The 24319-nt window shown below is 59.2% G+C and overlaps 2 protein-coding genes across 7 annotated transcripts in view; both read right to left on the bottom strand.

Annotated features, from left to right (window-relative positions):
• SDC3 (syndecan 3) overlaps window positions 1–8238 on the bottom strand; it is a 38318-nt gene extending 30080 nt beyond the window's left edge. The window contains exon 1 of the mRNA XM_082296442.1: window positions 8120–8238. Coding sequence (XP_082152568.1) covers window positions 8120–8209 — 90 coding nt within the window. The 5' untranslated portion in view covers window positions 8210–8238. The remainder of the gene's footprint in view (window positions 1–8119) is intronic.
• A 4291-nt stretch (window positions 8239–12529) lies between these two features.
• PUM1 (pumilio RNA binding family member 1) overlaps window positions 12530–24319 on the bottom strand; it is a 78122-nt gene continuing 66332 nt past the window's right edge. For all 6 annotated transcript variants that reach the window (XM_082296801.1, XM_082296803.1, XM_082296804.1 and 3 more), the window contains exons 19-22: window positions 22037–22162; window positions 20866–20987; window positions 18207–18399; window positions 12530–14415 (exon numbers count right to left, since the gene is read on the bottom strand). In XM_082296801.1, the coding sequence (XP_082152927.1) occupies window positions 14284–14415; window positions 18207–18399; window positions 20866–20987; window positions 22037–22162 (573 nt within the window). In that variant the 3' untranslated portion in view covers window positions 12530–14283. The remainder of the gene's footprint in view (window positions 14416–18206; window positions 18400–20865; window positions 20988–22036; window positions 22163–24319) is intronic.

Raw genomic sequence — 24319 nt, 5'->3', positions numbered from 1 at the left:
TGCAGGCAGGGATGGGAGCAGGCTGGGAGCTGGCTCTGCATCCCAATCCCAATCCCTGTCCTGGAATCCCTGGCATCACCAGCAGCTGCCTGGGATGGGTTTGGGAGTGCTGTCATCCAGGGGCTCTAGCGCTGGGATCCCAAACTCAGCCTTTAAAGCTGGAGCTGGCGAGAGCATTCGGGAATGTTGGAGTTGGATCAGAAGGACAATCAGCAGGAAAATCCCCTCATTTGGGTTCTTGGGACTCTGTTGCAGCCGGGATGATCCCAGCCAGACCCTCAGCCTCACCCCAGGCCGGTGGCACCAGCAGCCAAAAAACGTCCTTGGAAGAAAAAATCACAAAACCCCCCAGAAATAAGGGATTTTTACCAAATCTTGGTCCGAGCCTGCACAGAGAGCCCATGGGAATGCTCTTCCCAATCCCCTTCCCAGCACAGTTCCCAAGAGCTCCAGGGCTGGAAGGAGCTCCCTGAGCAACCCCAAAAAGTCACTGTTTAGCCCCAAACTCCTGTGGTGGGTGGGGGCCAGGACCCGGAGCTGCTGCTCCCTGCAGCCCCAGCCACTCCCTGCTGCAGAATTCCCATTTCCTCTCGGATCAGGGCTGGTGTCCCCGCGGACACAGGGGTGTGACACTGTCCATCCCTGCCCACCCAGCCGTGCCACATCCAGTGGATTCCCTCTCTCCTTCCTCGGCGCTGAGGAGCTCTCGCCATGGGAAACAAAGGGATTCAGGATGCTCCAAATCCAGGAGCTGCTCTCATCCCGGCATCCCACCCTCAGATCCTGCCAACATCTCCCCACCCCCACTCCTGGTGGCTTTGGGGACATCCGTGGGACATTTGGGGACACACTGCCGGGCCCAGGCCCCGGGATGGAGGAGCAGGGATTAATTAATCCCAATTAAAGGCAGGAGGGCAAAGAGGGAGAAGAGGCTGGGCCACCCCAATTCCAGCCCTGGTAACACCCCCAAATTCCAGGGAGTTCTGCCCAGCCCTGAGCCCCCCAGCGCTCCGGAAATGTCCCAGGGCCACGGGGGATCCGGGGGACCCATCCCAGTCCCGCCCAAACCAGTTCATTACTGGTGTACGGGGACAAACGGCTCCTCCCAGCTCCAGGGAAAACAAAGCCAAGGAATTCCGCGGATCTGGGATTTTGGAGCCTGGCTGTCCCAGCGGGATGCGGTCCCACATCACAGAGGAGGCTGGGGGCGATGAAGAGGCCCCGTGACCGATAAACCTCGCCCAGGATCCCATTTCATCCCAGTTCCCCGCCCTGGAGTCCCTGCTGGATGCCCAGACCCCCAACATCCCCATCAGCACTCTTCCTAATTAACCCCGGGGTAATTAACGGGTAATTAACGCCGGGACCCCCCAGCTTTGCACGGGGTGTTGGTAACGATCCTCTGACAGAGGCGACACAGAGGGCACCGACCTGCGGCCACCGGGGGCTAATTAGAGCTTAATTAGCGCTCATCAGAGCCCCCAGACACAGCCCGGGCTGGGGGACACCGAGCTGGGCAGGAAATTGGGATTAATAAATCGGAATGATTAAATTTTAATTATTATTAAATTGGAATTATTAAATCCTGGATTCATTCAGGAGGAGGAGGAGGAGGTGACAAAGGCAGCGGTGACAAGACGGGGCCCCGAAGTCCCGGGGATCTCACCCAAAAAGGGACCCTCGACCTCGGAGCCGCCTCCAGGGGGGTCCCAGCTGCCAAAAATCCCCCATTCCCTCCGCAAATCCCTGGCAGCTCCGGGATTTTCCACGGTGATGGAGCCCGGGCTTTGGAGCGGCCCAGGCTCCCCTGGTGCTGTCCCAGCTCCAGCGCCCCAATCCCGGCTGCTGGAGATTCCCACATCTCCCTCCCCCGGAGCCCGTGCCCGAGGGAGAGGGGAAAGGAAAATCCGGATGACGCCGTTCCCCAAAAACCCCCCAAAAAGCGGGGGGAAATGGCATCATCCCGGCTTTTTCTGGGTGATCTTCATGGGGTGCATGGAGAGGCTCCCCAGGGACACAACGGCCGCTCCCAGCACCTGGAAAAGTTGTGAGGAGCCCAAACTGGCCTTTAAAAAGCTGGGAATGGTGGAGTGACGTCAAGGGTGGGCAAGCAAAGCTCCCTGTGTGCTCCCAGAGCTGCTGCCTCTGCGGGAAAACTGCTCGGGGAGGGCCGCGAACACAGGGGCTCTGTGTTCCCTTCCAGCTTGACTTGCAAAAACGAGAAATAAAGAAGATTTTTTCTCTTTTAAATGCCCGCTTTGGCCCCAAACTCCCACTCCCTTCCCCCAAAATGCAGCCCTGCGTCGGATTTTTGACATTTGCTGCCGGAGCATCCCCTCCAACCCCCCCAAACCCTCACCAGGCCCCCCCCTTCCCTCGGCAGCTCCTGAAGCAGCTCCATCCCCTCCTCCTCCTCCAGAAAACTGCATTTTTTGGCTAACAAACTGTTTTGCCAACAAGCTGTGCTCTGTGCTGCCTGGAAGATGAGGTTTTTCCCGGTTTTTCCCGGCTATTCCCCGGCTCCAGCCTCCTCCTCCCCACTCCAGGTCCCACTTTGGGGCTGCAGCCTGGGGGGATTTGTGCCCGGGCTCCCCCACATCGAGGTTTCCCCCCTTTTTTTCCTAAAACAATCCCTGTTTCTCCCCCAGCCGGGGCAGGAACGGCAGCCCCGAGGTTGCTGCTGTTATTTTTATCTCGAAATAAAGAGTTTGAGCCATGGCCAAGCTGCGCCGAGGGAGGGAGAGGCCACCGGGATGTCAACACACCCGGCCTCCGTCTCGTGGCGTGGGCAGGGCAGAGGGAACGTCCCAGCCCATCCCAATCCAGCCTGGGGAGCGCTGGGATCGCCTGCTCTGGGATGCTGAGGTGGGAAAGGAGGTTTGGGTCCCCCCAGCTCCGTGCTGTCCCCTCCAAGCAGAGCCACGCTTGGGTTCAGCACTGAGCCAGCACCAGAATTCACTTTTTTGGAGTCAATTTTAACAAAAAAACTTGGAATAACCAGCCCTGGAAACGCTGTCACCTTCGCACAGCTGCAAGGAGCATCCCGCGGGATGCCAAGTCCAACCCCATTCCTTCCCGACCACAGGAAGGCCCCAAAACAGGGTTTGGGGGACAGGGGCCGCCTCTGCCGGGATCTGGCCACGTCCTTCCCTCCCACCTGGAATTCCAGCAGCTCCAGTCCTGCAGCTGCTCCGGGGGTCACCGAGACGCTCGGGAGCTCTGCACGAGGATCTCGGCGTAAATGTCAAATTAATTAATGAGCAGAGGGGGAGGAGAGGCCACGAAAAGCTCCGCGTTCCACCTCCGTGCCCCCCGGAGCCGGGAGGGACCGCTGGACACTCCCCATGGAAAATATTCCCAGCCCACGGCATGGGGGGAGCAGGGAACGGCACAAAGCGAGGGGGGAAAAGCTGGGAATGGCACAAAACTCTGGGAATGGCACAAAACAGGAGTGGAAAACTGGGAATGGCACAAAACTCTGGGAATGGCACAAAACAAGGGGGGAAAACTGGGAATGGCACAAAACTCTGGGAATGGCACAAAACAAGGGGGGAAAACTGGGAATGGCACAAAACTCTGGGAATGGCACAAAACAGGAGTGGAAAGCTGGGAATGGCACAAAACTCTGGGAATGGCACAAAACAAGGAGGGAAAAGCCGGGAAAGGCTCCGCTCCTCCCTCCACAGCCGAGCGGCGGCCCCGGAGCCGGGCAGGGAGCAGCGGCCGCTGCCGGGGCCGAGGTGACACCGAGCGGGGGCCGAGGTGACACCGAGCGGGGGCCGAGGTGACACCGAGCAGGGGCTCGGCCCCTCCTGCCCGCCAGGGGCTCGGTGCCACCCCCGGCCCCGGAGCAGAAATCCTTCTCCAGCAGCTCCCGAGCCAAAGGAGCCTCGGGCTGGGCGGGGAGGATGAGCAGGGAAGGGAGATCCTGGAGGATGCCAGGACCGCATCTCGGGCAAAGGCTGCTCCGAGGAGAGGCCCAGCCACGTCCGAAGGGGGTTTCTGCCCCCAAATCCCTGCTCCCCATCTCCCGAGCACCGAGGGGCGCCGGGGCTGAGCCTCCAGCAGCAAAAGCCCACCCAGAGCCGGGCAGGAGGTGAGGGTGTGCCCGGCCCCAGCTCCTGGGAAGCCGGGAGGGACAGGGACACGGGGCCAGGATTAAGCGGAGCTCTGTTAGAGCCTCTGGAGGCTCGGGACGGGAACGGTTCCCGGTTCCCAGAGCCCCGCCGGGCCCGGCAGGGTTTGGTACCCGGCTCACGTCCCCGGGACCGGCATTCCCCAGCCCCCGGCGCCGTCTCCCGGGGCTGCCGCGCGTCTCCCGAGGGAAAAGGAGCCCTGGCGACACTCGGGGACTTCGCTGCCACTGCTCCCATGCCGCTGGGCCGGGGTACGAGGTGACAGTGGCCAGAGAACCCTGAGCCCCTTGGGGATCCATTCCTTTATTTATTGATGGATTTTTTTTTTCCCCCCCTCGGTTTCTCCATGAAAGAGGAAGGAGCTGGGGTTGAGCACGGCTGGATGGGAGAGCTGGGCTGTCCCTACAAACGGGGCTGGGCTGAGCCCCCTGTGACCCCAGCTCACACCAGGGAGCTCCAATCCACCCCTGGGGGCCGGGCTGAGCCCTGCAAACTCATTACACCAAACCCCAGAGCACCCCCAAACCTCAGGGGAGCCCCCAGCCCCACACGGCCCCGATGCCAGGCTGGAAACCAGGGAGCTGCCGAGGAAACACTGGAAAACATCACGGGAATGAGGCGGCCCTGGAAGTGCCAGGCCCGGTGGGCCCCAGAGCCGCGGGGATGCTGAACTTCCCAAATCCCTGCAGGGCAGCGGGTGCTTCACCCCAAACCTCTGCAGGGCCTGGAGGAATCTCTGTGTTCCTCATTATCCCTCTGGGCTGAGCCGAGGGAGGCTCCGGACGGGGTGCAGGGAGCAAGGGATGCCCTTCCACAGTGAAACACAGCCCGGGACTAAACCCAGAGCACCTCCCCACGTCCCGCACGGGGATCCGGGAACCGGCCCCGGAGCAGCGCCCCAGGGCCGGGGAGCTGTGAAAGGTCAGGGTCAATCAACGCTCTCGGTAATTAAGGTGATGAGTTGATCCCTAAGCTGGGCTCCGCCAGCAGCCGGAGCCACAACGAAGCGTCCTGAGCCCACACCTGGGGACCCCAGAGCCGGGGGTGGCACTCAGGGCCGGCTGCGCCCACCCCCTGCACAACCCACGGCCTGATTAAAGCTCATCAACCCCACTAATTACCGTGCCTGTCCTGCCCCCTCTCCCCAGCGGCCCCCGGATGCCGCTCGGCTGCCAGCGCCCCGCTCTGCCTGCCCGGAGGAGGAGGAAGCGGCGATTCCCCAGCCCGTGTGTGTGGTCCGGGGGGGGGGGGAGCAGCCGCCAGCATTCCCAGCAGCACAGAAAGGAGCCTGCCCTGGGAATCCCGGGTGTCCAGCAGGGCAGGAGCGCATCCCTGCCCCGGGAAGGGCTGGTGCAGGAGCCTGGGTCTCCCTCGTCCTCTCTCCACGTGGTCCCTACCCAGCTCCAAAGGGATGAGGCAGGACCAGGGATGGGCCTCGGGGAATCGCAGCCAACCCCAAACCTGCCCACGGCACTGCTGGGAAAAGCCCTCTGCCAGGGAGGGGTCCCGCCGGGAGAAGCAGCTCCTGCCCCTCAGCACTCCCACGGCGGCACACAAAGGGTTACAGGGACCGATTCCAAGGGGGTCCATCCCAGCTTCCCCGAAGCCGGGGCCGAGAGGGGTCACGGAGAGCAGGAGATCAAAGGGAAGCCCCGAGTGACACCGAGAGGTGTCCCAGCAATGCTCCAGCCACGCCAGGGCCCATCCCTGTCCCCATCCCTGTCCCTCTGTGCTCCCCGGGATGGGGACAGGGACTCATTCCAGGGACTCATCCCAGGGACCCCATCGGGGCTGGAGTTTCTCATCCTCGGAGCAGCCAGGAACTCTCCTGGTGCTGCTCCAGGGAAAAGCTCCCTGGCAGGGCCCAGGATCCGGCACTGGGGGGACAGGACCCCCCAAATCCACCCCCATCCCATCATCACGGATGTGCCCGAGCTGTGCCGAGTCACCGCTTCCCACCCCGGCGACCCAAGGGAGGAGCTGGGTCTGCCCAAATTTAAATCTTCAGGGAAGAGAGGGGGAGAGGAGAGGCCTCGATCCCATCCAGGTGGAGGCAGCAGCTCCTCCAACCCTCGGGAGCATCCCGCATCCCACATCCCGCATCCCACATCCCACATCCCGCATCCCACATCCCACATCCCACATCCCACATCCCGCATCCCACATCCCACATCCCACATCCCACATCCCGCATCCCACATCCCACATCCCACATCCCGCATCCCGCATCCCGCATCCCACATCCCATCCTCTCCCCGCCCGGCCCTGAACAACCCCACAGCCTCTCCCAAACGGCCTAAACACCCTCAGGAAACGCCGCCAACCTAATCCAGCAACCAGCAACGCCAGTTCCCCGAAAGGAAGGGGAAAAGCTCATCCGGGGGGGATGAGCACGCCCAGGGCCGACCCCACACTGCCGCGGGGGCTGCGGACACCGGCACAGCCGCACTCACCCCTCACCGCGGGGACGGAGGGGAGCTCCCAGCGGAGCAGAGACTCCCCGGGATCCGTGGCAAAGGGAATTTCGGGCTGAACGAAGTGCCCTTGGATCCGGCGGCCGTGCAGGTTCACCAGAGGCGTTGGAGGAGCGCCTCGTGTCCCCTCAGGGACGCTGAAGTTGGGTCTCTAATCCAGAGGGGCTGGGAGAGCTGGGAGCCGCCCCTCGTGCGAGAATGGGGGGCCAGCCTGGGGCACCCCCAAACAGAGCCCGGCAGGAGCTCCGGGTGATTCACTGCAGCAGCCAGGCCCTGGGGCTTCTTCCCCTCTTGAAGAGAGGAGGAGGAGGAGCAGGGGCAGCCTTCCTCCCCACCGCGCTCTCCCACTGCTCCTGGGCTGGGGGGAAAAGCATCTTCCGGCTCCTTCCCGGAGAGCATCCCCCAAAAAGCAGCGCCCCGGTCCTGCAAAGCTCCAACGCCCGGCTCGGGGCAGGGTGCAGGCAGGGCTGGGAGGCTCCCACGGACCCCAGGAACCCACGGCTGCTCTCCCAGGCGGAGCTGCCGGTGGGGAGCAGCAGTTTTGGAGGTGCCAGAGGCCGCCCAGCCCCTTCTCCTCCGGCCCCACGGAACGGGAGCAGCGGGCGCTGCCCGGGCTGCATCTGCGCCCTCCGCCCCACCGGGGGCTGGGGATGCAGGAGGGGAGCGGGGACGGGGAGGCGGGGGGCGGATGGGGGGCGAGTTTCTGCTGCCCCCGAGCAGCAGCAGCAGCAGCAGCAGCAGGGGGATTCCTCCCTCTCCGCCCCTCGGGGTGCTTTTCAAGGCGCGTTTCCCTGCGACCTTCAAGCGGCGGCTGCCCGCAGCCCCCTCCCCACGCCCGCCACCGTGCCCGGCACCGCCCGGGGGGTGGCAGGGGAGGGGACACCCGCGGGGACAGCGGCTGCGGGGCTCGGGGGGGCTCTGCGGGCACGGAGGGGGGAGCGGAGCCCCTCGGGAGCTGGGGGACCCCCACAGCGGACTGCGGGTCCCGGAGCGCCCCGGGCGGGTCCCGGTCCCGATCCCCGCCGGCTGCAGCTGCCAGACCCCGCACGGTGCCGGTCCCGCCCCGGTTCCGCTGCCGGCCCCACGCCCCCCGCCCGCTGCGGGTGCCCCCCGCCCGCTGCCCATCCACGCGCGGTACCGAGGCCGTTCCAGACCCGTGCCGCTGCCCGGGGCCAGCCCGTGCACGACGCCGGTGCCACCCCACACATCCCCGGCCCCCGCGGTACCGATCCACGCGCGGTGCCGGGGCCGGTCCCACCCCCCTGCCCGCGGCAGCTCCTCCGCGGGGCCGCTGCCGGTCCCCGCTGACCCCTCCCGGTGCCGGTCCCCGCTGACCCCTCCCGGTGCCGGTGCCTGTCCCCGCTGCCCCCTCCCTGCGCCCCCCTCCCGGTGCCGATGCCGATCCCTCCCCTCACCCCCCTCTCGGTGCCGGTCCCCGCCGCCCCCCTGGCGGTGCCGGTGTCCCTCGGCCCCCCCGCCGGTGCCCCCCGCCGGTGCCCCCGCACTCACCAGCGCGGCGCGGGCGCTGAGCAGCAGCAGCAGCAGCAGCGGGAGGCTCCGCAGCCCCCGGGGCGCCGGCGGCGGCACCTCCCCGGGCATCTTCCTGCCGCAAGGACGCTGCCGGCGGCGGCGGGAGGCGGCGGGAGGCGGCGGCGGGGGCGGGGAAGGGCCTTTGTTGCCGCCGCCCGCGGGAGGCGGGCGGTGGGTGCGGGCGCTGGGTGCGGGGCCGCCGCCGCCGCGCCGCCCTCCCGGCCCCGCCGCGCCCCCCCCGCGCCGCCGCCACCGCCCCGCCCCCGCCCCGCACGGCCACGGCCCGGGGACAGCGGGAGGGGGCGAGCAGGGGACGGGGGGGGGACGGGGGAGGAGCCTGGGGGGGATCGAGGGGGGCTGGGGCGGGTTGGGGGATCCTGGGGTGGATGAGGGGGACCTGGGACAGAGTGGGGGGGACCTGGGTTGGATGGCGAGGGGATGCGGGGTAGATGGGGGGGGACACAGGGGGGCTCTGGGAAAATTGGGAGGACCCTGGGGTAGATGGGGGGGGAGCTTGGGGGACATTTGAGGGGGGTCTAGGACAAACTGGGGGGTCCTGGGGTAGATGGGGGGAACCTGGGACGGATGGGGGACATAGAGGGAGGCGACCAGGTGGAGGCAGCAGCTCCTCCAGCCCTCGGGAGCTGGGGGGCGACCAGGTTCGCATGGGGAGGGATCTGGGACAGATGGAGGGGGCTAGAACAGGTAAAGGAGGTCACTGGGACGAACTGGGGGCAGCCTGGGGTACGTAGGGGGGGAACTGGGACAGACTGGGGAGATCCAGGGGGAGATGGGAGGGTCTGGGGGCAGCTGGGGGCGCCCAGGAGTAGATGGGGGGAGCCCAAGGTGGCTTTTGGGACACCTGGGGGGTAACCAGGGATGGGTGGGAGGGGAAAACCTTCGGCCGTTCCGGGAATCCCTCCCGGACCGACAGCCGAACCAGCCCCAGCACCGTGCCTCAGTTTCCCCGTTCAAAAAACGCGGGATAACGGTGGGATCAGAGGGCGGGGCCATCCCAGTGACTTCCACACACCTGCCAGGTGACCCTGGGGTGGCTCCGCTCGGGATTTGGGGGCTTGGTCACGCCGAGGGGCCCTGGGGGTGGTGCGGCTGTGGGTGAGCCGGGAGCAGAGGGACGGGGAGGGAATGAGCCACTTCCACACGCGGGGAATTCCTCCTTTCCTGTGAAGGGCCTAAAACCAGACTGGGATTCTATAAACCCGCTCATTTACCCTCAAAATACACCCCGGGAGGGGCCCGGGGGGGCAGGGGGGGTTACTGGGACAAAGGAGGGAAAATCAGCCGAATTCAGCCAAAACTGGAGCTGAACCCGCGGCTGGGGGGAGCAGGGACACGGCGCCCCACAAATCCCGCACTGAGGGTCCTCCCGCTGCCCCCGGGACTGGAAACTCAGGGAAGCCCTGAGGGGGTGGGAAACATGCGGGGGGCTCCGGGGGGCCCCGCCTGAGTGGCGTCATTCGGTTTTAATGGTGCTGTAATTGGCCGAATCCAAATTAATTAATTTTTTTTTAAAGTGCATTAATAGAAGGAGCGAGAAGTTGGGGGGGGGGGCAGAATCCGGGGAAAGGGGGGGAGGGGGGAGTCCCCGGGGTGAAGAGGGGGGTCCGGGGGCTGGGGAGGATCCCTGGGGTGGTCCCAGAGAGGGGGGGGGGATCTCCGGGACAGTGGGGTGGCCCCGGAGCAGCGGGGGTCCCGTGCAGGGGGGGCCGGGGGTGTCCCTGGGGCCGGGAAAAGGCGGCTCCGGGGACAGGAGGTGCCTTTGGGGCAGGGGCGGTACTCGGGCCGAGGGGGGTGTCCCGGTGCAGTGGGGGGTCCCAGGGACATCGGGGCCACCCCAGGCAGGGTCCGGTCCCCAAGCAGGGTCCGTTCCCCATGCAGGGGTGTCCCCAGGTCGCAGCCCGGGCCCGGCGCGTTGCTGGGGCTGCACCGCCCCGCCGTGGCCGCCGCCACCCCTGCAGGGACCGGGCCGGGCCCGCAGGGTCCCCTCGTGTCCCCAGCCAGGGGTGGCACCCCAGGGGTGGCCCCTGAAGGGTGGCGGGGGCTTGTGGGGGCCCACAGGAGGGGCTGAGGGGGCGGAGGGCGCTGCCAGCGGGTCCTTGTCCCGGCTGCGGCCGCGGTGGCGGCGGCAGCTGCGGTCCCCTGGTGTCCTCTGGTGTCCCCCCGTGTCCCCTCTGTCCCCTGGTGTCCCCTCGTGTCCCCCCGTGTCCTCTGGTGTCCCCTCTGTCCCCTGGTGTCCCCTGGTGTCCCCTGGTGTCCCCCCGTGTCCCCTCTTGTCCCCTGGTGTCCCCTGGTGTCCCCTCTGTCCCCCCGTGTCCCCCCGTGTCCCCTCGTGTCCCCTCGTGTCCCCCCGTGTCCCCCCATGTCCCCCCGTGTCCCCCCGTGTCCCCTGGTGTCCCCTCGTGTCCCCCCGTGTCCCCCCGTGTCCCCCCGTGTCCCCCCGTGTCCCCTCTGTCCCCCCGTGTCCCCCCGTGTCCCCCCGTGTCCCCTCGGGCCCTGGGCGGTGCGATGGGACAGGGGTGGCACAGCGGATCCCGGCTGAGCTGACGGAGTTCCCTCCACATCTCCAACCCGCAGCGGTGCTCGGGAGGGGCCGAAGCAGGGCCAGCACGGAGCACCCGCGTCCTTCCCGTGTCCCCTCTGTCCCCCGGCTGAGAGCCGATCCCACTCCCGGCACCTCGGGGTGAGAAGGGTGCCCAGGGCTGAGCCCGGACCCGCAGCAGTCTGGGGGAACAAACCGAGCCTGGGCACGCTCCCCTTCCTCTCTAGCCCGAATTAAACGCTCAGTGCTAAATTAAACATTAAAATTAGATTTCTATCCCTTCTTTTCACCGTGTTTGTCCCCAGACCTGCAGCCAGGTGCTGCTGGCTGAGCTCCACGAGCACCACCAGATAAATGAGACCCCCAAAGAGTTCTGAGAGCTCTAAAACCCCAAAGGACGAGTGCCCGTGCCCTCGGTGGCTCGGGGCGATGCGGGGGCACAGGGTGGCTTCAGACCCGGGGCAGAAACGGGGCCAAAGCCCAAATCAGCTCCTGGGGAATTTAACATCGACGGGGGGGGAAGAGATCAACCCCAGCCTGGGCTACCAGACCAGCCCCAGTGTGGGGTCCCACATCAATCCCAGTGTGGAGTCCCACATCAATCCCAGTCTGAGATCCCAGATCAATCCCAGTGCAGGGTCCCAGACCAACCCCAGTGCAGGGTCCCACATCAATCCCAGTCTGAGATCCCAGATCAATCTCAGTGTGGGGTCCCACATCAATCCCAGTCTGAGATCCCAGATCAATCCCAGTGCGGGGTCCCACATCAATCCCAGTCTGAGATCCCAGACCAACACCAGTCTGAGATCCCAGATCAATCCCAGTGTGGGGTCCCAGGGGTGCTGGGCCCTACTGAGGGTCAGGAATGGGGCGTGGGAAGAGTCCAGGCTACAAAACCTGACCCTTTCCAAGTGCTCAGCCAAAATAAGTAATTTCCTGTAAAATGGGGATTTTCTTCCCCTCCATCACTTTGCCACATCTTGCACAAGTTCCCGGATTCATCAGGATTCCCCAAATGTCCCTCTGGGAAAGGGTTTTTAAATGCACCAAAGTGCAGCACGGGGACAGGGAAGGTCCTGGATGCTGCAAACGGGGGAAAGCTGGAGGGAAGGAGAGGCCGATTTTGGGGTTCTGCTCAGGCAGGGGACAAAGCGGGGAGCTGGAGCTTCCCTAAAGAGGGGATTGGGGGAGAAAAGGACACCGGGACATCATGGGGGCAGCAGGTGAGGGGGGGTGGAACCAGGACCAGCCTGGAGGGAGGGGAGGACAAAAAGCAGTCACGAGATGAGAAGCACCAGGGAACAATTCCTGCCCAAGATCCCATCCAGCCCTGCCCTCTGGCACTGGGAAGCCATTCCCTGGCTCCTGGCCCTGAATCCCTTGTCCCCAGTCCCTCTGCAGCTCTCCTGGAGCCCCTTTAGGCCCTGCCAGGGGCTCACAGCTCTCCCTGGAGCCTTCTCCTCTCCAGCTGAGCACCCCCAGCTCTCCCAGCCTGGCTCCAGAGGGGCTCCAGCCCTGCAGCAGCTCCGTGGATTCCTCTGGACTCTCTCCAGCAGCTCCAAATCGTTGATTTTGGAGGCTCCAGGGCTGGGGCAGCTCTGCAGGTGGGGTCTCAGGAGAATCCCCCCATCCCTGTGCCCAGGGGAACCCGTTCAGGATGAGGAACCTTTCCCTGCTCTCCATCCCAACCCTCCGGCACAGCTCCAGCCCTTCCCGGTGCCCTGCTCCTGGATGGAAGCTCCGAACTCCAACATTCCATGAGAATCACGGCTCCAGCCCTTCCCTGCCCCCGGACCACCCCCAAATTCCCAACTGAGCACTCCACGGAGCCCAGGGCCAGATTCCAAAGTTCTGTATTTTTCAAAATAAAGATCACACGTTGTTTAGAGACAATCTACACAAGAGTTACAAAAAATAGTCGCCCAGGCATAAGCATACACAGGTTTGTTAATTATACACATATGGTTACAAGTGTGCTTGCAAAAAAGTTCATTGGAAATATACACAAGGCTCTGTAAATGTACACCGTGTAGTGTTACAATTCTATATTCAAACGAGGAAAATTGACAGTATGTTACATTCACTTACAAGTAGACAAAATGCAAAATACAGTTCATCTTCTGTACAAAAAAGGGGGAGGTGATTCACACTTTACAAGGTGAAAAGGGACTCTGATTGTAAGGAAAACTAGGGGGGGGCTGTACTTCTGCACTTTTTTGTTTCTTACTGTCACAAAAGAAGCAAAACATTACTTTGTAAGATTCAAAAAAACCACTATTTGGAACTGAATCAGGTCTGTAGAACATTTAGAAAGGATCTCTACCGTCCAACTAGGTGACAAATAAAACCAAGCAGTTATTTTTCTTCCTTTTTTGTTTTTAAACATTAACTAGGCTGTATAAAGAGAACATTTCCTTCAAAAGAAAAAATTTACTTCTGGTTGAAATTACAATTTACAATATACAACACTATATGCTACGACCATAAAAGGTGTGAATATACACTGAAATGCACAGGTTTTTGCTAATTCTTTTTTTTTTCCTGTTTTCTTACCAAAAAACGGGTTTTTATGTCGATTCAAACTTCTCCACATTTACATTACAGAGGTTTACAAATGTACAATTGTACAGTCAGAAGTATGTTCCACTACTAGGGTACATTATAGATACAGATCAGACATCAAAACAAGAAAATACTACAAATTTTTATATATGTAAAGTCTACACCAAGTATACACTATATATTTATAGAAGCAAGACCAAAGCCGAGTTGGAATTTTTTTTTTTTTGTTTTTCCTCATGCTAAATAATCAAATTGTGTCTCTCCAGGTGAACAGAGGAGCGGGGCAGTAAAAAAGTCCCCCCCAAATCCTCCCCTTTAAAATCATCTCTGGGTGTTTTCTCGAAACGCCAGCCAAGCTCCCTCCTCCAGCATGTCAGAGTCACAAATAAAATAGAAATAAAGCCATTAAAAAGTCCCAAAAATTGTATTTTGCTGTCTTTAAAACCAAACTTTAGCAAGCTGAATTTTTCTCTTTTCAGCATTTCTACCACTGAACTAAAATCCCAACTTCTCGCTCATTTTTGGGCTTAAAAGGAGGAAAAAAAACCAACCCCAAAAAAAGGTATTTGCAAAAAATGATGAATTAAAAACGGGTTTTTTTTTTTTTGTATTGTTTGTTTGTTGTTTTCAAACCAACCACCCTGAAAGTCTCCACATTTGGAATTATAGATACAACAGTGAACAAAAATGTGGCCTTCCATGTACATCTGAGACCTATGTACAAGAATTCTATACACCAGTAAAACAGCAGGGCAATTAGTTAATTAAAAAAAATAATTAGTACATGTTATGCATAATAAAATTAAAGAAATTTACAAAGGCTTCTCTTTTTTCTGTTGTTGTTTTTTTTTTGTTGTTTTTTTCTGCTTTTCTTGGTTTGTTTTTTGTGGGTTTGTTTTTGTTGTTTTGTTGTTTTTTTAGAACCGTCGCGGGTGGTGTGGGTGGGTTCTGGGATGGATTCTGGGATGGATTCCTGGGATGGATTCCTGGATCCTGGAGTGGCTCTGGGGGTGTCCCCTCCTCAGATGATGCCGTTGGGGGGGCCGCAGATGGGCCCCAAATCCACGCCGTTTTTCATGTAGTATTTCTCCAGCTTGGCCAGGATGTGCTTGCCGTAGGTGTACTTGCGCAGGGTGGCGATGTGAGGCCGGATCTGCGGGGAGAGCAGGGAAACCGGGATTGAGGAAAACCGGGACTGAGGGAAAACCGGGACTGGGGAAAACCGGGATTGAGGGAAACCGGGATTGAGGGAAACCGGGACTGAGGGAAAACCGGGATTGAGGAAAACCGGGACTGAGGGAAACCGGGATTGAGGGAAACCGGGATTGAGGAAAACCGGGATTGAGGGAAAACCGGGACTGAGGGAAAACCGGGATTGGGGAAAGCCGGGATTGAGGGAAACCGGGATTGGGGAAAACCGGGATTGAGGAAAACCGGGATTGAGGAAAACCGGGATTGGGGAAAACCGGGATTGAGGAAAACCGGGATTGAGGAAAACCGGGATTGAGGGAAACCGGGACTGAGGGAAACCGGGATTGAGGGAAACTGGGATTGGGGAAAACCGGGACTGAGGAAAACCGGGATTGGGGAAAACCGGGATTGAGGGAAAACCGGGACTGAGGGAAAACCGGGATTGAGGGAAACTGGGATTGAGGGAAAACCGGGATTGGGGAAACCCGGGATTGAGGGAAACCGGGACTGAGGATCATGGAGGGGGGTTACGCCCACCCTGGTGAGCTTCGATCCCGAACTCCCCGGGGGATTCTGCAGAGGGGAAGCGCCAGGGCTTTGAATGAAAGGGATTCCCAGTGCCAGAGGGCAGGGCTGGGTGGGATCTGGGGAAGGAATTGTTCCCTGGCAGGGTGGGCAGGGGCTGGCATGGAATTGCCAGAGCAGCTGGGGCTGCCCCTGGATCCCTGGCAGTGCCCAAGGCCAGGCTGGACATTGGGGCTGGAGCAGCCTGGCACAGTGGGAGGTGTCCCTGCCATGGCAGGGCTGGCACTGGGTGGGATTTAAGGTCTCTTCCAACCCAAACCATTCCAGGATTCCATGATTTTACCATTTTCTCCAAGTGGCAACAGCCTGGCCTGATGTCCAGCATTCCCTGCTCCAAGGGTGGCCACATCCCATCACTGAACATGAGCAGGGAACCCACCCCAAACTCCTCATCCCAGCTCAGCCCCAGCCCCTCCAATTCCCGCTCCACTCCCAGGACCCCCATTCCAAGCACCACAAATCCAAGCCTGGCCCCCCATTCCCAGCAGGAATGCCACCTGTGCCCAGGAAAAGGAGCAGTGAAGCTCCAATTCCAACAATTCCTTCCACTTCTCCCCCTTTACTGCCACAACTGCTAAAATCCCTCTTTCAATTTAATTTTTCAAGATCAAAACTTAACTGAAATCCCATTTTTGGCCCCATCCCAGCCTGCTGTTTTCCACCATCCCAGCCATTCCCAGAGCCCCCGAGTCCGCCTTCCCCGGCTTTGCTGCAGCCTGGGATCGCAGCTCAACTCCCATCACTCGGGCCCATTTAGCTGTCAACCCGCAGCTATTTCTGACAGCCCCACTGATAATCTAATTTGCATTTTATTCCAAAGGCTTTGCTCGACAGGAACAAGAAACTATGGAATGTCAGGAGCAATCATTTGTACTTTTTTCTTTTTAACACAAAAAAAAATTATAGATTAGTGTTAGAGATTAGCAAAGCCAGGGCCCCTCTGCCACAGATAAATTGGGTGTGTCCCTTGCCAGGTATCTTTATTTAATTATCTTTCTTTAGTTATTTTTAGCATTTCTTGTGCACTAAAACAGATTTGGGGTTAAAAGAACGACTCTGAGTGACTCCTAAGCCTAAGAATCGCCATCCCTGAGGATTATGCCAGCTGCTTGTGTGGATTCCATGAATGTGGAGGTCAAAGCAGCTCCACACAAATTCCTGCTTTTTATAGAGAAATCAGTCTGGCTTAGTCAAGGATGCTTAAATGTAATAATAAAACCACTTCATTAGCATTTGAATGCCTGAATTTATTCACAGTTCCTCTTCACAGTAAATAAACCTCAGGTTTTCCATGCCTGGGTCAGTCAGGATTTCATTTCTCTGGCTGTACCCTGGGATTTTTCATTGAGTAACCCCAAGAAATGCCACTGAGGAAATGAAAAGCATCCCAGGTCCACCCCCCACCTAAAGCCTGTTACTCTCCATTCACTGCCATTCCAAAGCCCTGCAAATGTGACCTTTCAAAGCAGGAAAATGAAGACATTCCCAGTTTCCAGAGCTCCTGCCCTTGGAGCAGCAGGCACAGGGCCCTGGGGATGGCAGCAAGGCAGATTTCATTCCAAATGTCTTAATTTGGGACAAATATGAACTCCTGGCATGGTTGTGCATTCAAACACTGCAGGGTAATGCTAAAGCAGGGAAGTTTAGGACATCAGCAGGAATTTCCCCATGGAAAGGCTGCTCAGGCCTTGGAACTGCCCAGGGAGGTTTGGAGTGCCCATCCTTGGAGATGCCCAAGGAATTCTGGAGGTGGCACTGAGCGCTCTGGGGACAAGGTGGGGATGGGGCACAGGACAGCCTGGGTGGCCTTGGAGGGCTTTTCAGGGATCCTGGGATTCTGGGAAGTGTCACATCAGAACTCATTGAAAAGTGAGACACGGAGCGTTTGATCAACGGCTGCAGGCTCGGAGGGGGCACCAGGCAAGGGCACTGCCCTGGGAGGGACACGGAGGGACAGGTGGGGCTGGCAGGCACGGGGACACAGCAGAGCAGAGGGACAGAGCCTGCAGGGACACACGGGGACACAGACAGGGGGACAGAGCCTGCAGGGACAGAGCTACAGGCAGAGGGACACAAGGACAGAGTCACAGGGGAACAGAGGGACACAGGCAGGAGGACACAGGGGCACAGAGCCTGCAGGAACACACAAGGACACAGGCAGGGGGACACAGGCAGGGGGACACACAAGGACACGGGCAGAGGGGCACAGCTCACAGGGACACAACCAGCAGGGACACAGCTGCAGGGACACAGAGGGACAGAGGGGGGGGACAGCCTGGGGCCATCTCCCTGCTCCATTCCCATCTCCCTGCTCCCATCCCGGATGTCCCCAGCTCCGGGCACCGTGGGGGCCCAGCGCCGCCAGCGCTGGCACGAGAGCGGCGCCTGCTCCGTGCAGAAGTGGGTCACTGGGACGCGGGCACTGCTGCCAGCAGGCAGCTGCAGCTAAACCCCAGCGCAGCTCCACGCTCCTCCAGAAAGCTGGAGGGGGATTTGTGACATGGGAATGGAAGGACAGGACACGGGGGAACGGCTTCACTCGGACACAGGGCAGGGCCAGATGGGATATGGGGAGAAATTCTTCCCCGGCCCCCAACATCAGCAGGACCTGGAGCTGCTGGGGAGAGTCCAGAGGAATCCACGGAGCTGCTGCAGGGCTGGAGCCCCTCTGGAGCCGGGCTGGGAGAGCTGGGGGTGCTCAGCTGGAGAGGAGAAGGCTCCAGGGAGAGCTGCGAGCCCCTGGCAGGGCCTAAAGGGGCTCCAGGAGAGCTGCAGAGGGACTGGGGACAAGGGATTCAGGGCCAGGAGCCAGGCAATGGCTTCCCAGTGCCAGAGGGCAGGGCTGGATGGGATCTTGGGCAGGAATTGTTCCCTGGCAGGGTGGGCAGGGGCTGGCATGGAATTGCCAGAGCAGCTGGGGCTGCCCCTGCATCCCTGGCAGTGCCCAAGGCCAGGCTGGACATTGGGGCTGGAGCAGCCTGGCACAGTGGGAGGTGTCCCTGGGGTGGAACTGGCTGAGTTTTTCCCACCTCAAACCATTCTGTAACTCCCATCTTGCAGCTACTGAAACACCCCAAGCCCTCTGCCAGCACTCAACCCTCAGCCTCGTTTCCCTCCACACGTGGGTGACGGTGCCTGGCTGTCCCTGCTCAGCCCCCAGCTGCTCACCTTGTGCATGACAATCTTCCTCTGGGCCGGCTCTGCCACGTCGATCATCTTCTGCACCACGTAGTTGGCGTACTGGTCCTTCATCATGGTGTATAAGGCACTGTGGGGGCCGTCGTTCATGGTGCACACCTCGTCGATGAGCATGGCCCGCTCCGTGCGCGACGCGTGCGTCACACACTTCTCCACCACGTTGCTGCAAGGGCACGGGGAGCCATCAGCAGGGAGCGGAGCAGGGAGATGGGAACGGAGCAGGGAACTGGGAATGGAGCAGGGAACTGGGAATGGAGCAGGGAGATGGGAATGGAGCTGGGAGATGGGAATGGAGCTGGGAGCTGGGAATGGAGCTGGAACAGGGAGATGGGAATGGAGCAGGGAGCTGGGAATGGAGCAGGGAACTGGGAATGGAGCAGGGAGATGGGAATGGAGCTGGGAGTGGAGCAGGGAGCTGGGAATGGAGCTGGGAGCTGGGAACGGAGCAGGGAGATGGGAATGGAGCAGGGAGCTGGGAATGGAGATGGGAGTGGAGCAGGGAGATGGGAATGGAGCTGGAACAGGGAGATGGGAATGGAGCAGGGAGCTGGGAATGGAGCTGGGAGATGGGAATGGAGCAGGGAACTGGGAATGGAGCAGGGAGATGGGAATGGAGCTGGGAACGGAGCAGGGAGCTGGGAACGGAGCTGGGAGATGGGAATGGAGCAGGGAACTGGGAATGGAGCAGGGAGATGGGAATGGAGCTGGAACAGGGAGATGGGAATGGAGCAGGGAGCTGGGAATGGAGCAGGGAGATGGGAATGGAGCAGGGAGATGGGAATGGAGCTGGGAACGGAGCAGGGAGCTGGGAACGGAGCTGGGAGATGGGAATGAAGCAGGGAACTGGGAATGGAACAGGGAACTGGGAATGGAGCAGGGAGATGGGAATGGAGATGGGAGTGGAGCAGGGAGATGGGAATGGAGCTGGGAGATGGGAATGGAGCTGGGAGCTGGGAATGGAGCTGGGAGCTGGGAGCTGGAATGGAGCAGGGAACCGGGCAGGGAGATGGGAATGGAGCAGGGAGATGGGAATGGAGCAGGGAGCTGGGAATGGAGCAGGGAACTGGGAATGGAGCAGGGAGCTGGGAATGGAGCAGGGAGCTGGGAATGGAGCTGGGAGCTGGGAATGGAGCAGGGAGCTGGGAATGGAGCAGGGAACTGGGAATGGAGCTGGGAATGGAGCAGGGAGCTGGGAATGGAGCAGGGAATGGGAATGGAGCAGGGAACCAGGCAGGGAATGTCTCCTCAGAGCTTTCCATCCCACCCCACGGACACGTCCTGTGCTGCTACAGGGGCAGGTGACGGGTGCTGGCAGAGCTCAGCGGTGTCACACAGGACGTGGGACCTCAGCGGGGATGTGGGGTATGGAGCAGCTCCCATTGCATCCCAGTTTGTGCCTTGGGATCTGAGTGGGAATCTGGGGAATGGAGCAGTTCAGGTTTCATTTCAGCCCGATCTGTGCCTTGGGATCGGAGTGGGAATTCAGGAACCGGACCAGGTCAGGCCCGTGTCCAGTGCTGCTGGGTGAGGTCAGTGCCCACCCTCACAGCACAGAAGCCAAGTTGTTGTTTTGGTTTTCTCCCCACTGGAACACGATGGGAATGCAGATCCAAGGTTAAAACAACAGGGAAATGCTCATTCAGGAATGAAGAATCTCAGCCAAGCAGAGGATTTCTGAAATTCCTGAATACATCAACAAGCAGCCTGAGCTCTCTGGAGAGCCAGAAGTAGGGTACATGAAAGGGGACCGAGGGCTACGCTGGCCTCATCTCCACATCCCTGCCTGACTCACGGGATCACCCTGCGGGTTTGCTCAGCTCAGGGGACCCTCCACTAATTAATGCTCCAGCTGGAAAGAAGTTTGGGAAAAAAGAGCCAGGCAAGGCAGGGAGGGAGAACCCGAAATAACGACGTGAACACCACCACGCTCTCCTAATCCTCATTAATGTTACACCTCCCTCGTGTCCCTGAGTATTCTCATCAGAGGAAGGGGGAATTCTGAGCCTTTGAAGAGCTCAGCCTTCATGTTCAAAGGGCTGGAAGCACATCCAGCAGGGATTCACGCAGGTGGGAAGCGTTGCTGTGTCCTGACATCCACAAAAACCTGGCTTTTCCTTCAGCCACGTGAGGCTCTGCAGCAGCTGGGAATGCTGCAGCTTCCCTCGGAGGGGTGCTCGTGTGGGACCCAAAAGGGACACAGCAAAAAGCTGGGAGATGCTGCAGCCAGCGGGGATTCCTCTGCGAGAAGCGGGATGGGCTGGTGCTGCACTGACTTCCCGACGGCCTCGTGGCTGGACACAGCACCCCAGGGCAGTGAATGTTCTTATTATCCAAGGGCTAATAAGTGACAGCTTCAACCCCATGAAAATAAACCAGGTAAAACAGACCACACGAGAACTCCTGGTTAAATCAGGAGCTTGGATCGGGGCTGCTCTTCCACACCTCCATCCTCCTCCGTGACAGACTCCCCTGGCTGACACACCCCAGTTTATATTTATTAATGTTATAAATAACAGTTTTTTAATTAAGCCAAAGGAATTTTCACCTCCTTTCACCCACCCCTAACTCTTGTGCAGCTCTGGGATGTGCCCACGCTCCCAGAGGGACAATTTAAGGCAGGAATTCCTACCTGGCAAATTTATGTTGACTCAACACGAGCACGTTGCCTCTGATTTCTGCTACGATCTTGCTCTTGTCCTCGGGCCGGCCGTGCTCCAGGACGTGCTGGATAACGTAATTCCCATACTGATCCTGGTTGTGAGACAGCACGAGAGGGTCACGAAAGGTGGAGAAGTGGACAGGAAGAATTCCCAGCAAACTGATTCCCAAAGTGCATTCAGAGTGAAAAGTTCAGCTAAAGATTAATTAGAATATTTGCTGTACAAATCACCTCAACACTTTTTATTTCTGCAAAACTCTGCATTCTGGAGTGGTAGCAGGTGGTAAAATGATGCGTTTTTGTAGCAGTTGAATTATTTATAAAACTTAAAATGATGTCCTTGCACAGGAAATGTCAATATCCTGCCTATTCCCGGGTTGTTTTCCCTCTCCCCAGGTTCAAACCTACCAAACCCCACGTCCTGGAGGGCTGTGCCGTGGTTGTGCCTGTGGGACACTGTCCTTAAGCACATTCAAGTTCTGAATTTGGGAATATTCAGAGCACAGGATATTAACTTTCCAGTTCAGGGTACCAGAGGCATGGCCTCATGTCCATGCCCAACCTCTTCCCACTTCCCAACGCTGAGCACACAGGATGTGGGATATGCACCAGCTCAGTGGGAATTTGGGCTATGGCCCAGCTCCCATTTCACCCCAATTTGTGCCCTGGCATCTGAGTGGGAATTTGGGAACCGGACCAGGACTTGCTTTGCTGCTTTATCCACGTGCCCTGAGAGCAGAATCCGTGTAAAACCCTGGCCCACCAGGTTCTCCCAAGGGCTGCAGGGAGGAGGGAAGGCAGCCAGGAGGGGGGTGAGCACAGAACCAACTCTTTTTGAGAATTCCAATGGCTCAGCACCTCCTTTTCCTTGGAGCCATCGGCTCCTGGCATCCCTTCTGCTCCTCCTTGCACTGGAGCGAGGCACCAGGACACGGGGCCCCCTCAGACAGGGAGGTGACACCACCCCTGGCACGCCCTGACCTTGTCCCTGTGGCCACAGCAGGCGGTGCTGATGCAATCCCTGCTCATTCCCATTCCTTTTCCAGGCGGGAATGCCGGTGATGCTCCCACAGGGCTCTGCAGGAGCTGTCCCAGCAGCCAGCAGTGACCTGGGGCCACCCCCAGCCCCTCCCACACTGACCTGCACCAGCTGCTCCGTGTGCTGGTGGAGCTCCTCCAGGATGGGAAGGGTCTGCTCGGGAAGACAGTGCTCCAGGATCCTCTGGATCACCCGGCAGCCGTACGGGTGCGTGGACAGAGCGAACACCTGGGCACAAGGACAAAGCACAGGCAGCAACACCCCGTCAGTCCTTGGGGATCCCAGAAACCTTCCAGCATTCCTGCAGGGAACGCCAGCTCCAGGCAGCACCAGCTGCAACTGGGAACACCCCCTGGGATCCCAGGCACATCCCACCCCTACCTGGGGAAGCCTCAGCTTCCCCATCGATGAAGAACAAGTGGCAAAACCTCTTGATTCATAAAAAAAAAAACCCTGGAACAACCAAGCACTGCTGGAAGCTTGGTTATTTTCCCCAAATAATTCCAGCACGTTGTTTGCCAGCACGAATTTTGAGCTCTTTAAGAAATGCTACGAGCCAGAAAAGTTAAAAACGCCCAGGAAAGGATTTTCCTCAACTGTTTGGATTTGTTTAAAAGCCTTAAGAGTGCTTAGGAGAAGTGACAACAAAGAATCTTTCTCATTTCTAATGGATTAGCAGATCTGTGGGTGAGAACATGACACGTTTTATTACTGCAGCTCCCTTTTCTGTCTGAAGCACAAAGTCCCGTTTGGTTGCTTTGATTTAACAACAGCAGCAAATCCGAGCACTGAAGTTTAAATCAACAGTCACACATTTTTAATAACTGGTGAGTAAACCCTGCAGGGAAAGAGGGCTTGGAGTGCAATTAACAGCAGGGCAATCGTCGGCAGGTGAGAAGTTTAATCTGCCGTGTGAAGGCGCAGACGGAACTGGGATGACTGGGTAAGGAAATGTCAGTGCCGAGCTCCCAGAGATGTTTCTGCCTTCCCAAAGGCAGAAAATCCAAGCCTAAACTCTAACCAGGAGCAGCTTTCCAGCCAGAATCCTGCTTGTTTTGAGCCAGCCAAGCAAATCCCCACTTTCCCAGGATTCCAGCTCCTGGCTCCTGCTGTAGCAGCCCCAGGCTGTCCTCACATCCCTGCAGCAAATCCTCAAAACTGCCCAAGTGCCCCTGCAAAGCCAATTCAATGGAGGTTGGGAACACCCAGAGCAGCACTTCTGTACTGGGAGCTGAGGCAGGCAGAGTAAAGCCAGACACAACTGATACCCAGGACATCAACTCAGGAGAGGACACCAATAAAAAACCAAAAAACCAGGAGAATCAAGGACAATTGCCCTTTTCTAGATGAAACTCCTGGTTTTCCCCTGCTCTGAGGCCCTTGGGAATCAGCACTCAGCATTCCTCTGAGCCACCTGCACAGGCAGGGATCACAATGGAACTTTGCTCTCCTGTGCATCCCCCACTTTCCTCTCTGCTGCCCTCAGAGAGAAGCAAATCTAAAATGCACAAAGTTCACGAACTCTTTGGCTATCAGGGTCACCTGTCCCTAAAAGGGGATCAGCTCTGGGCTCAGAACCTGCTGGGATTTTACACAAGTCAAGCGATAATTAGGGAATTCATGAAGTTTAGACATGACTGAGGTACCCCAGCAGCACAAAACTCTGCTCGCCACCTTCTCTGGGAAGAGGGATTAGGGACAGCCTTGTTTTCCCTCATCAAAAATACTCAATATTCCAGGGGAGCAGCCTCATGCAAGGAGGCTTTACTCTGACAGATCTGCCCTCCAAACCCACCCTGCTCTGCTCCCCAAACCCATCCTGCTCTGCCCTCCAAACCCATCCTGCTCTGCTCCCCAAACCCGTCCTGCTCTGCTCCCCAAACCCATCCTGCTCTGCTCCCCAAACCCGCCCTGCTCTGCTCCCCAAACCCATCCTGCTCTGCTCCCCAAACCCGCCCTGCTCTGCTCCCCAAACCCACCCTGCTCTGCTCCCCAAACCCATCCTGCTCTGCTCCCCAAACCCGCCCTGCTCTGCTCCCCAAACCCACCCTGCTCTGCTCCCCAAACCCGTCCTGCTCTGCTCCCCAAACCCATCCTGCTCTGCTCCCCAAACCCATCCTGCTCTGCTCCCCAAACCCATCCTGCTCTGCTCCCCAAACCCGCCCTGCTCTGCTCCCCAAACCCATCCTGCTCTGCTCCCCAAACCCGCCCTGCTCTGCTCCCCAAACCCATCCTGCTCTGCTCCCCAAACCCGCCCTGCTCTGCTCCCCAAACCCATCCTGCTCTGCTCCCCAAACCCGCCCTGCTCTGCTCCCCAAACCCATCCTGCTCTGCTCCCCAAACCCGCCCTGCTCTGCTCCCCAAACCCGCCCTGCTCTGCTCCCC

The sequence above is a fragment of the Coloeus monedula genome, assembly GCF_965178545.1.
Source record: "Coloeus monedula genome assembly, chromosome: 24".
Classification (NCBI taxonomy): domain Eukaryota; kingdom Metazoa; phylum Chordata; class Aves; order Passeriformes; family Corvidae; genus Coloeus; species Coloeus monedula.
The sequence above is the reverse complement of the archived record's forward strand: the minus strand, read 5'-3'. Positions and strand labels throughout refer to the sequence as shown.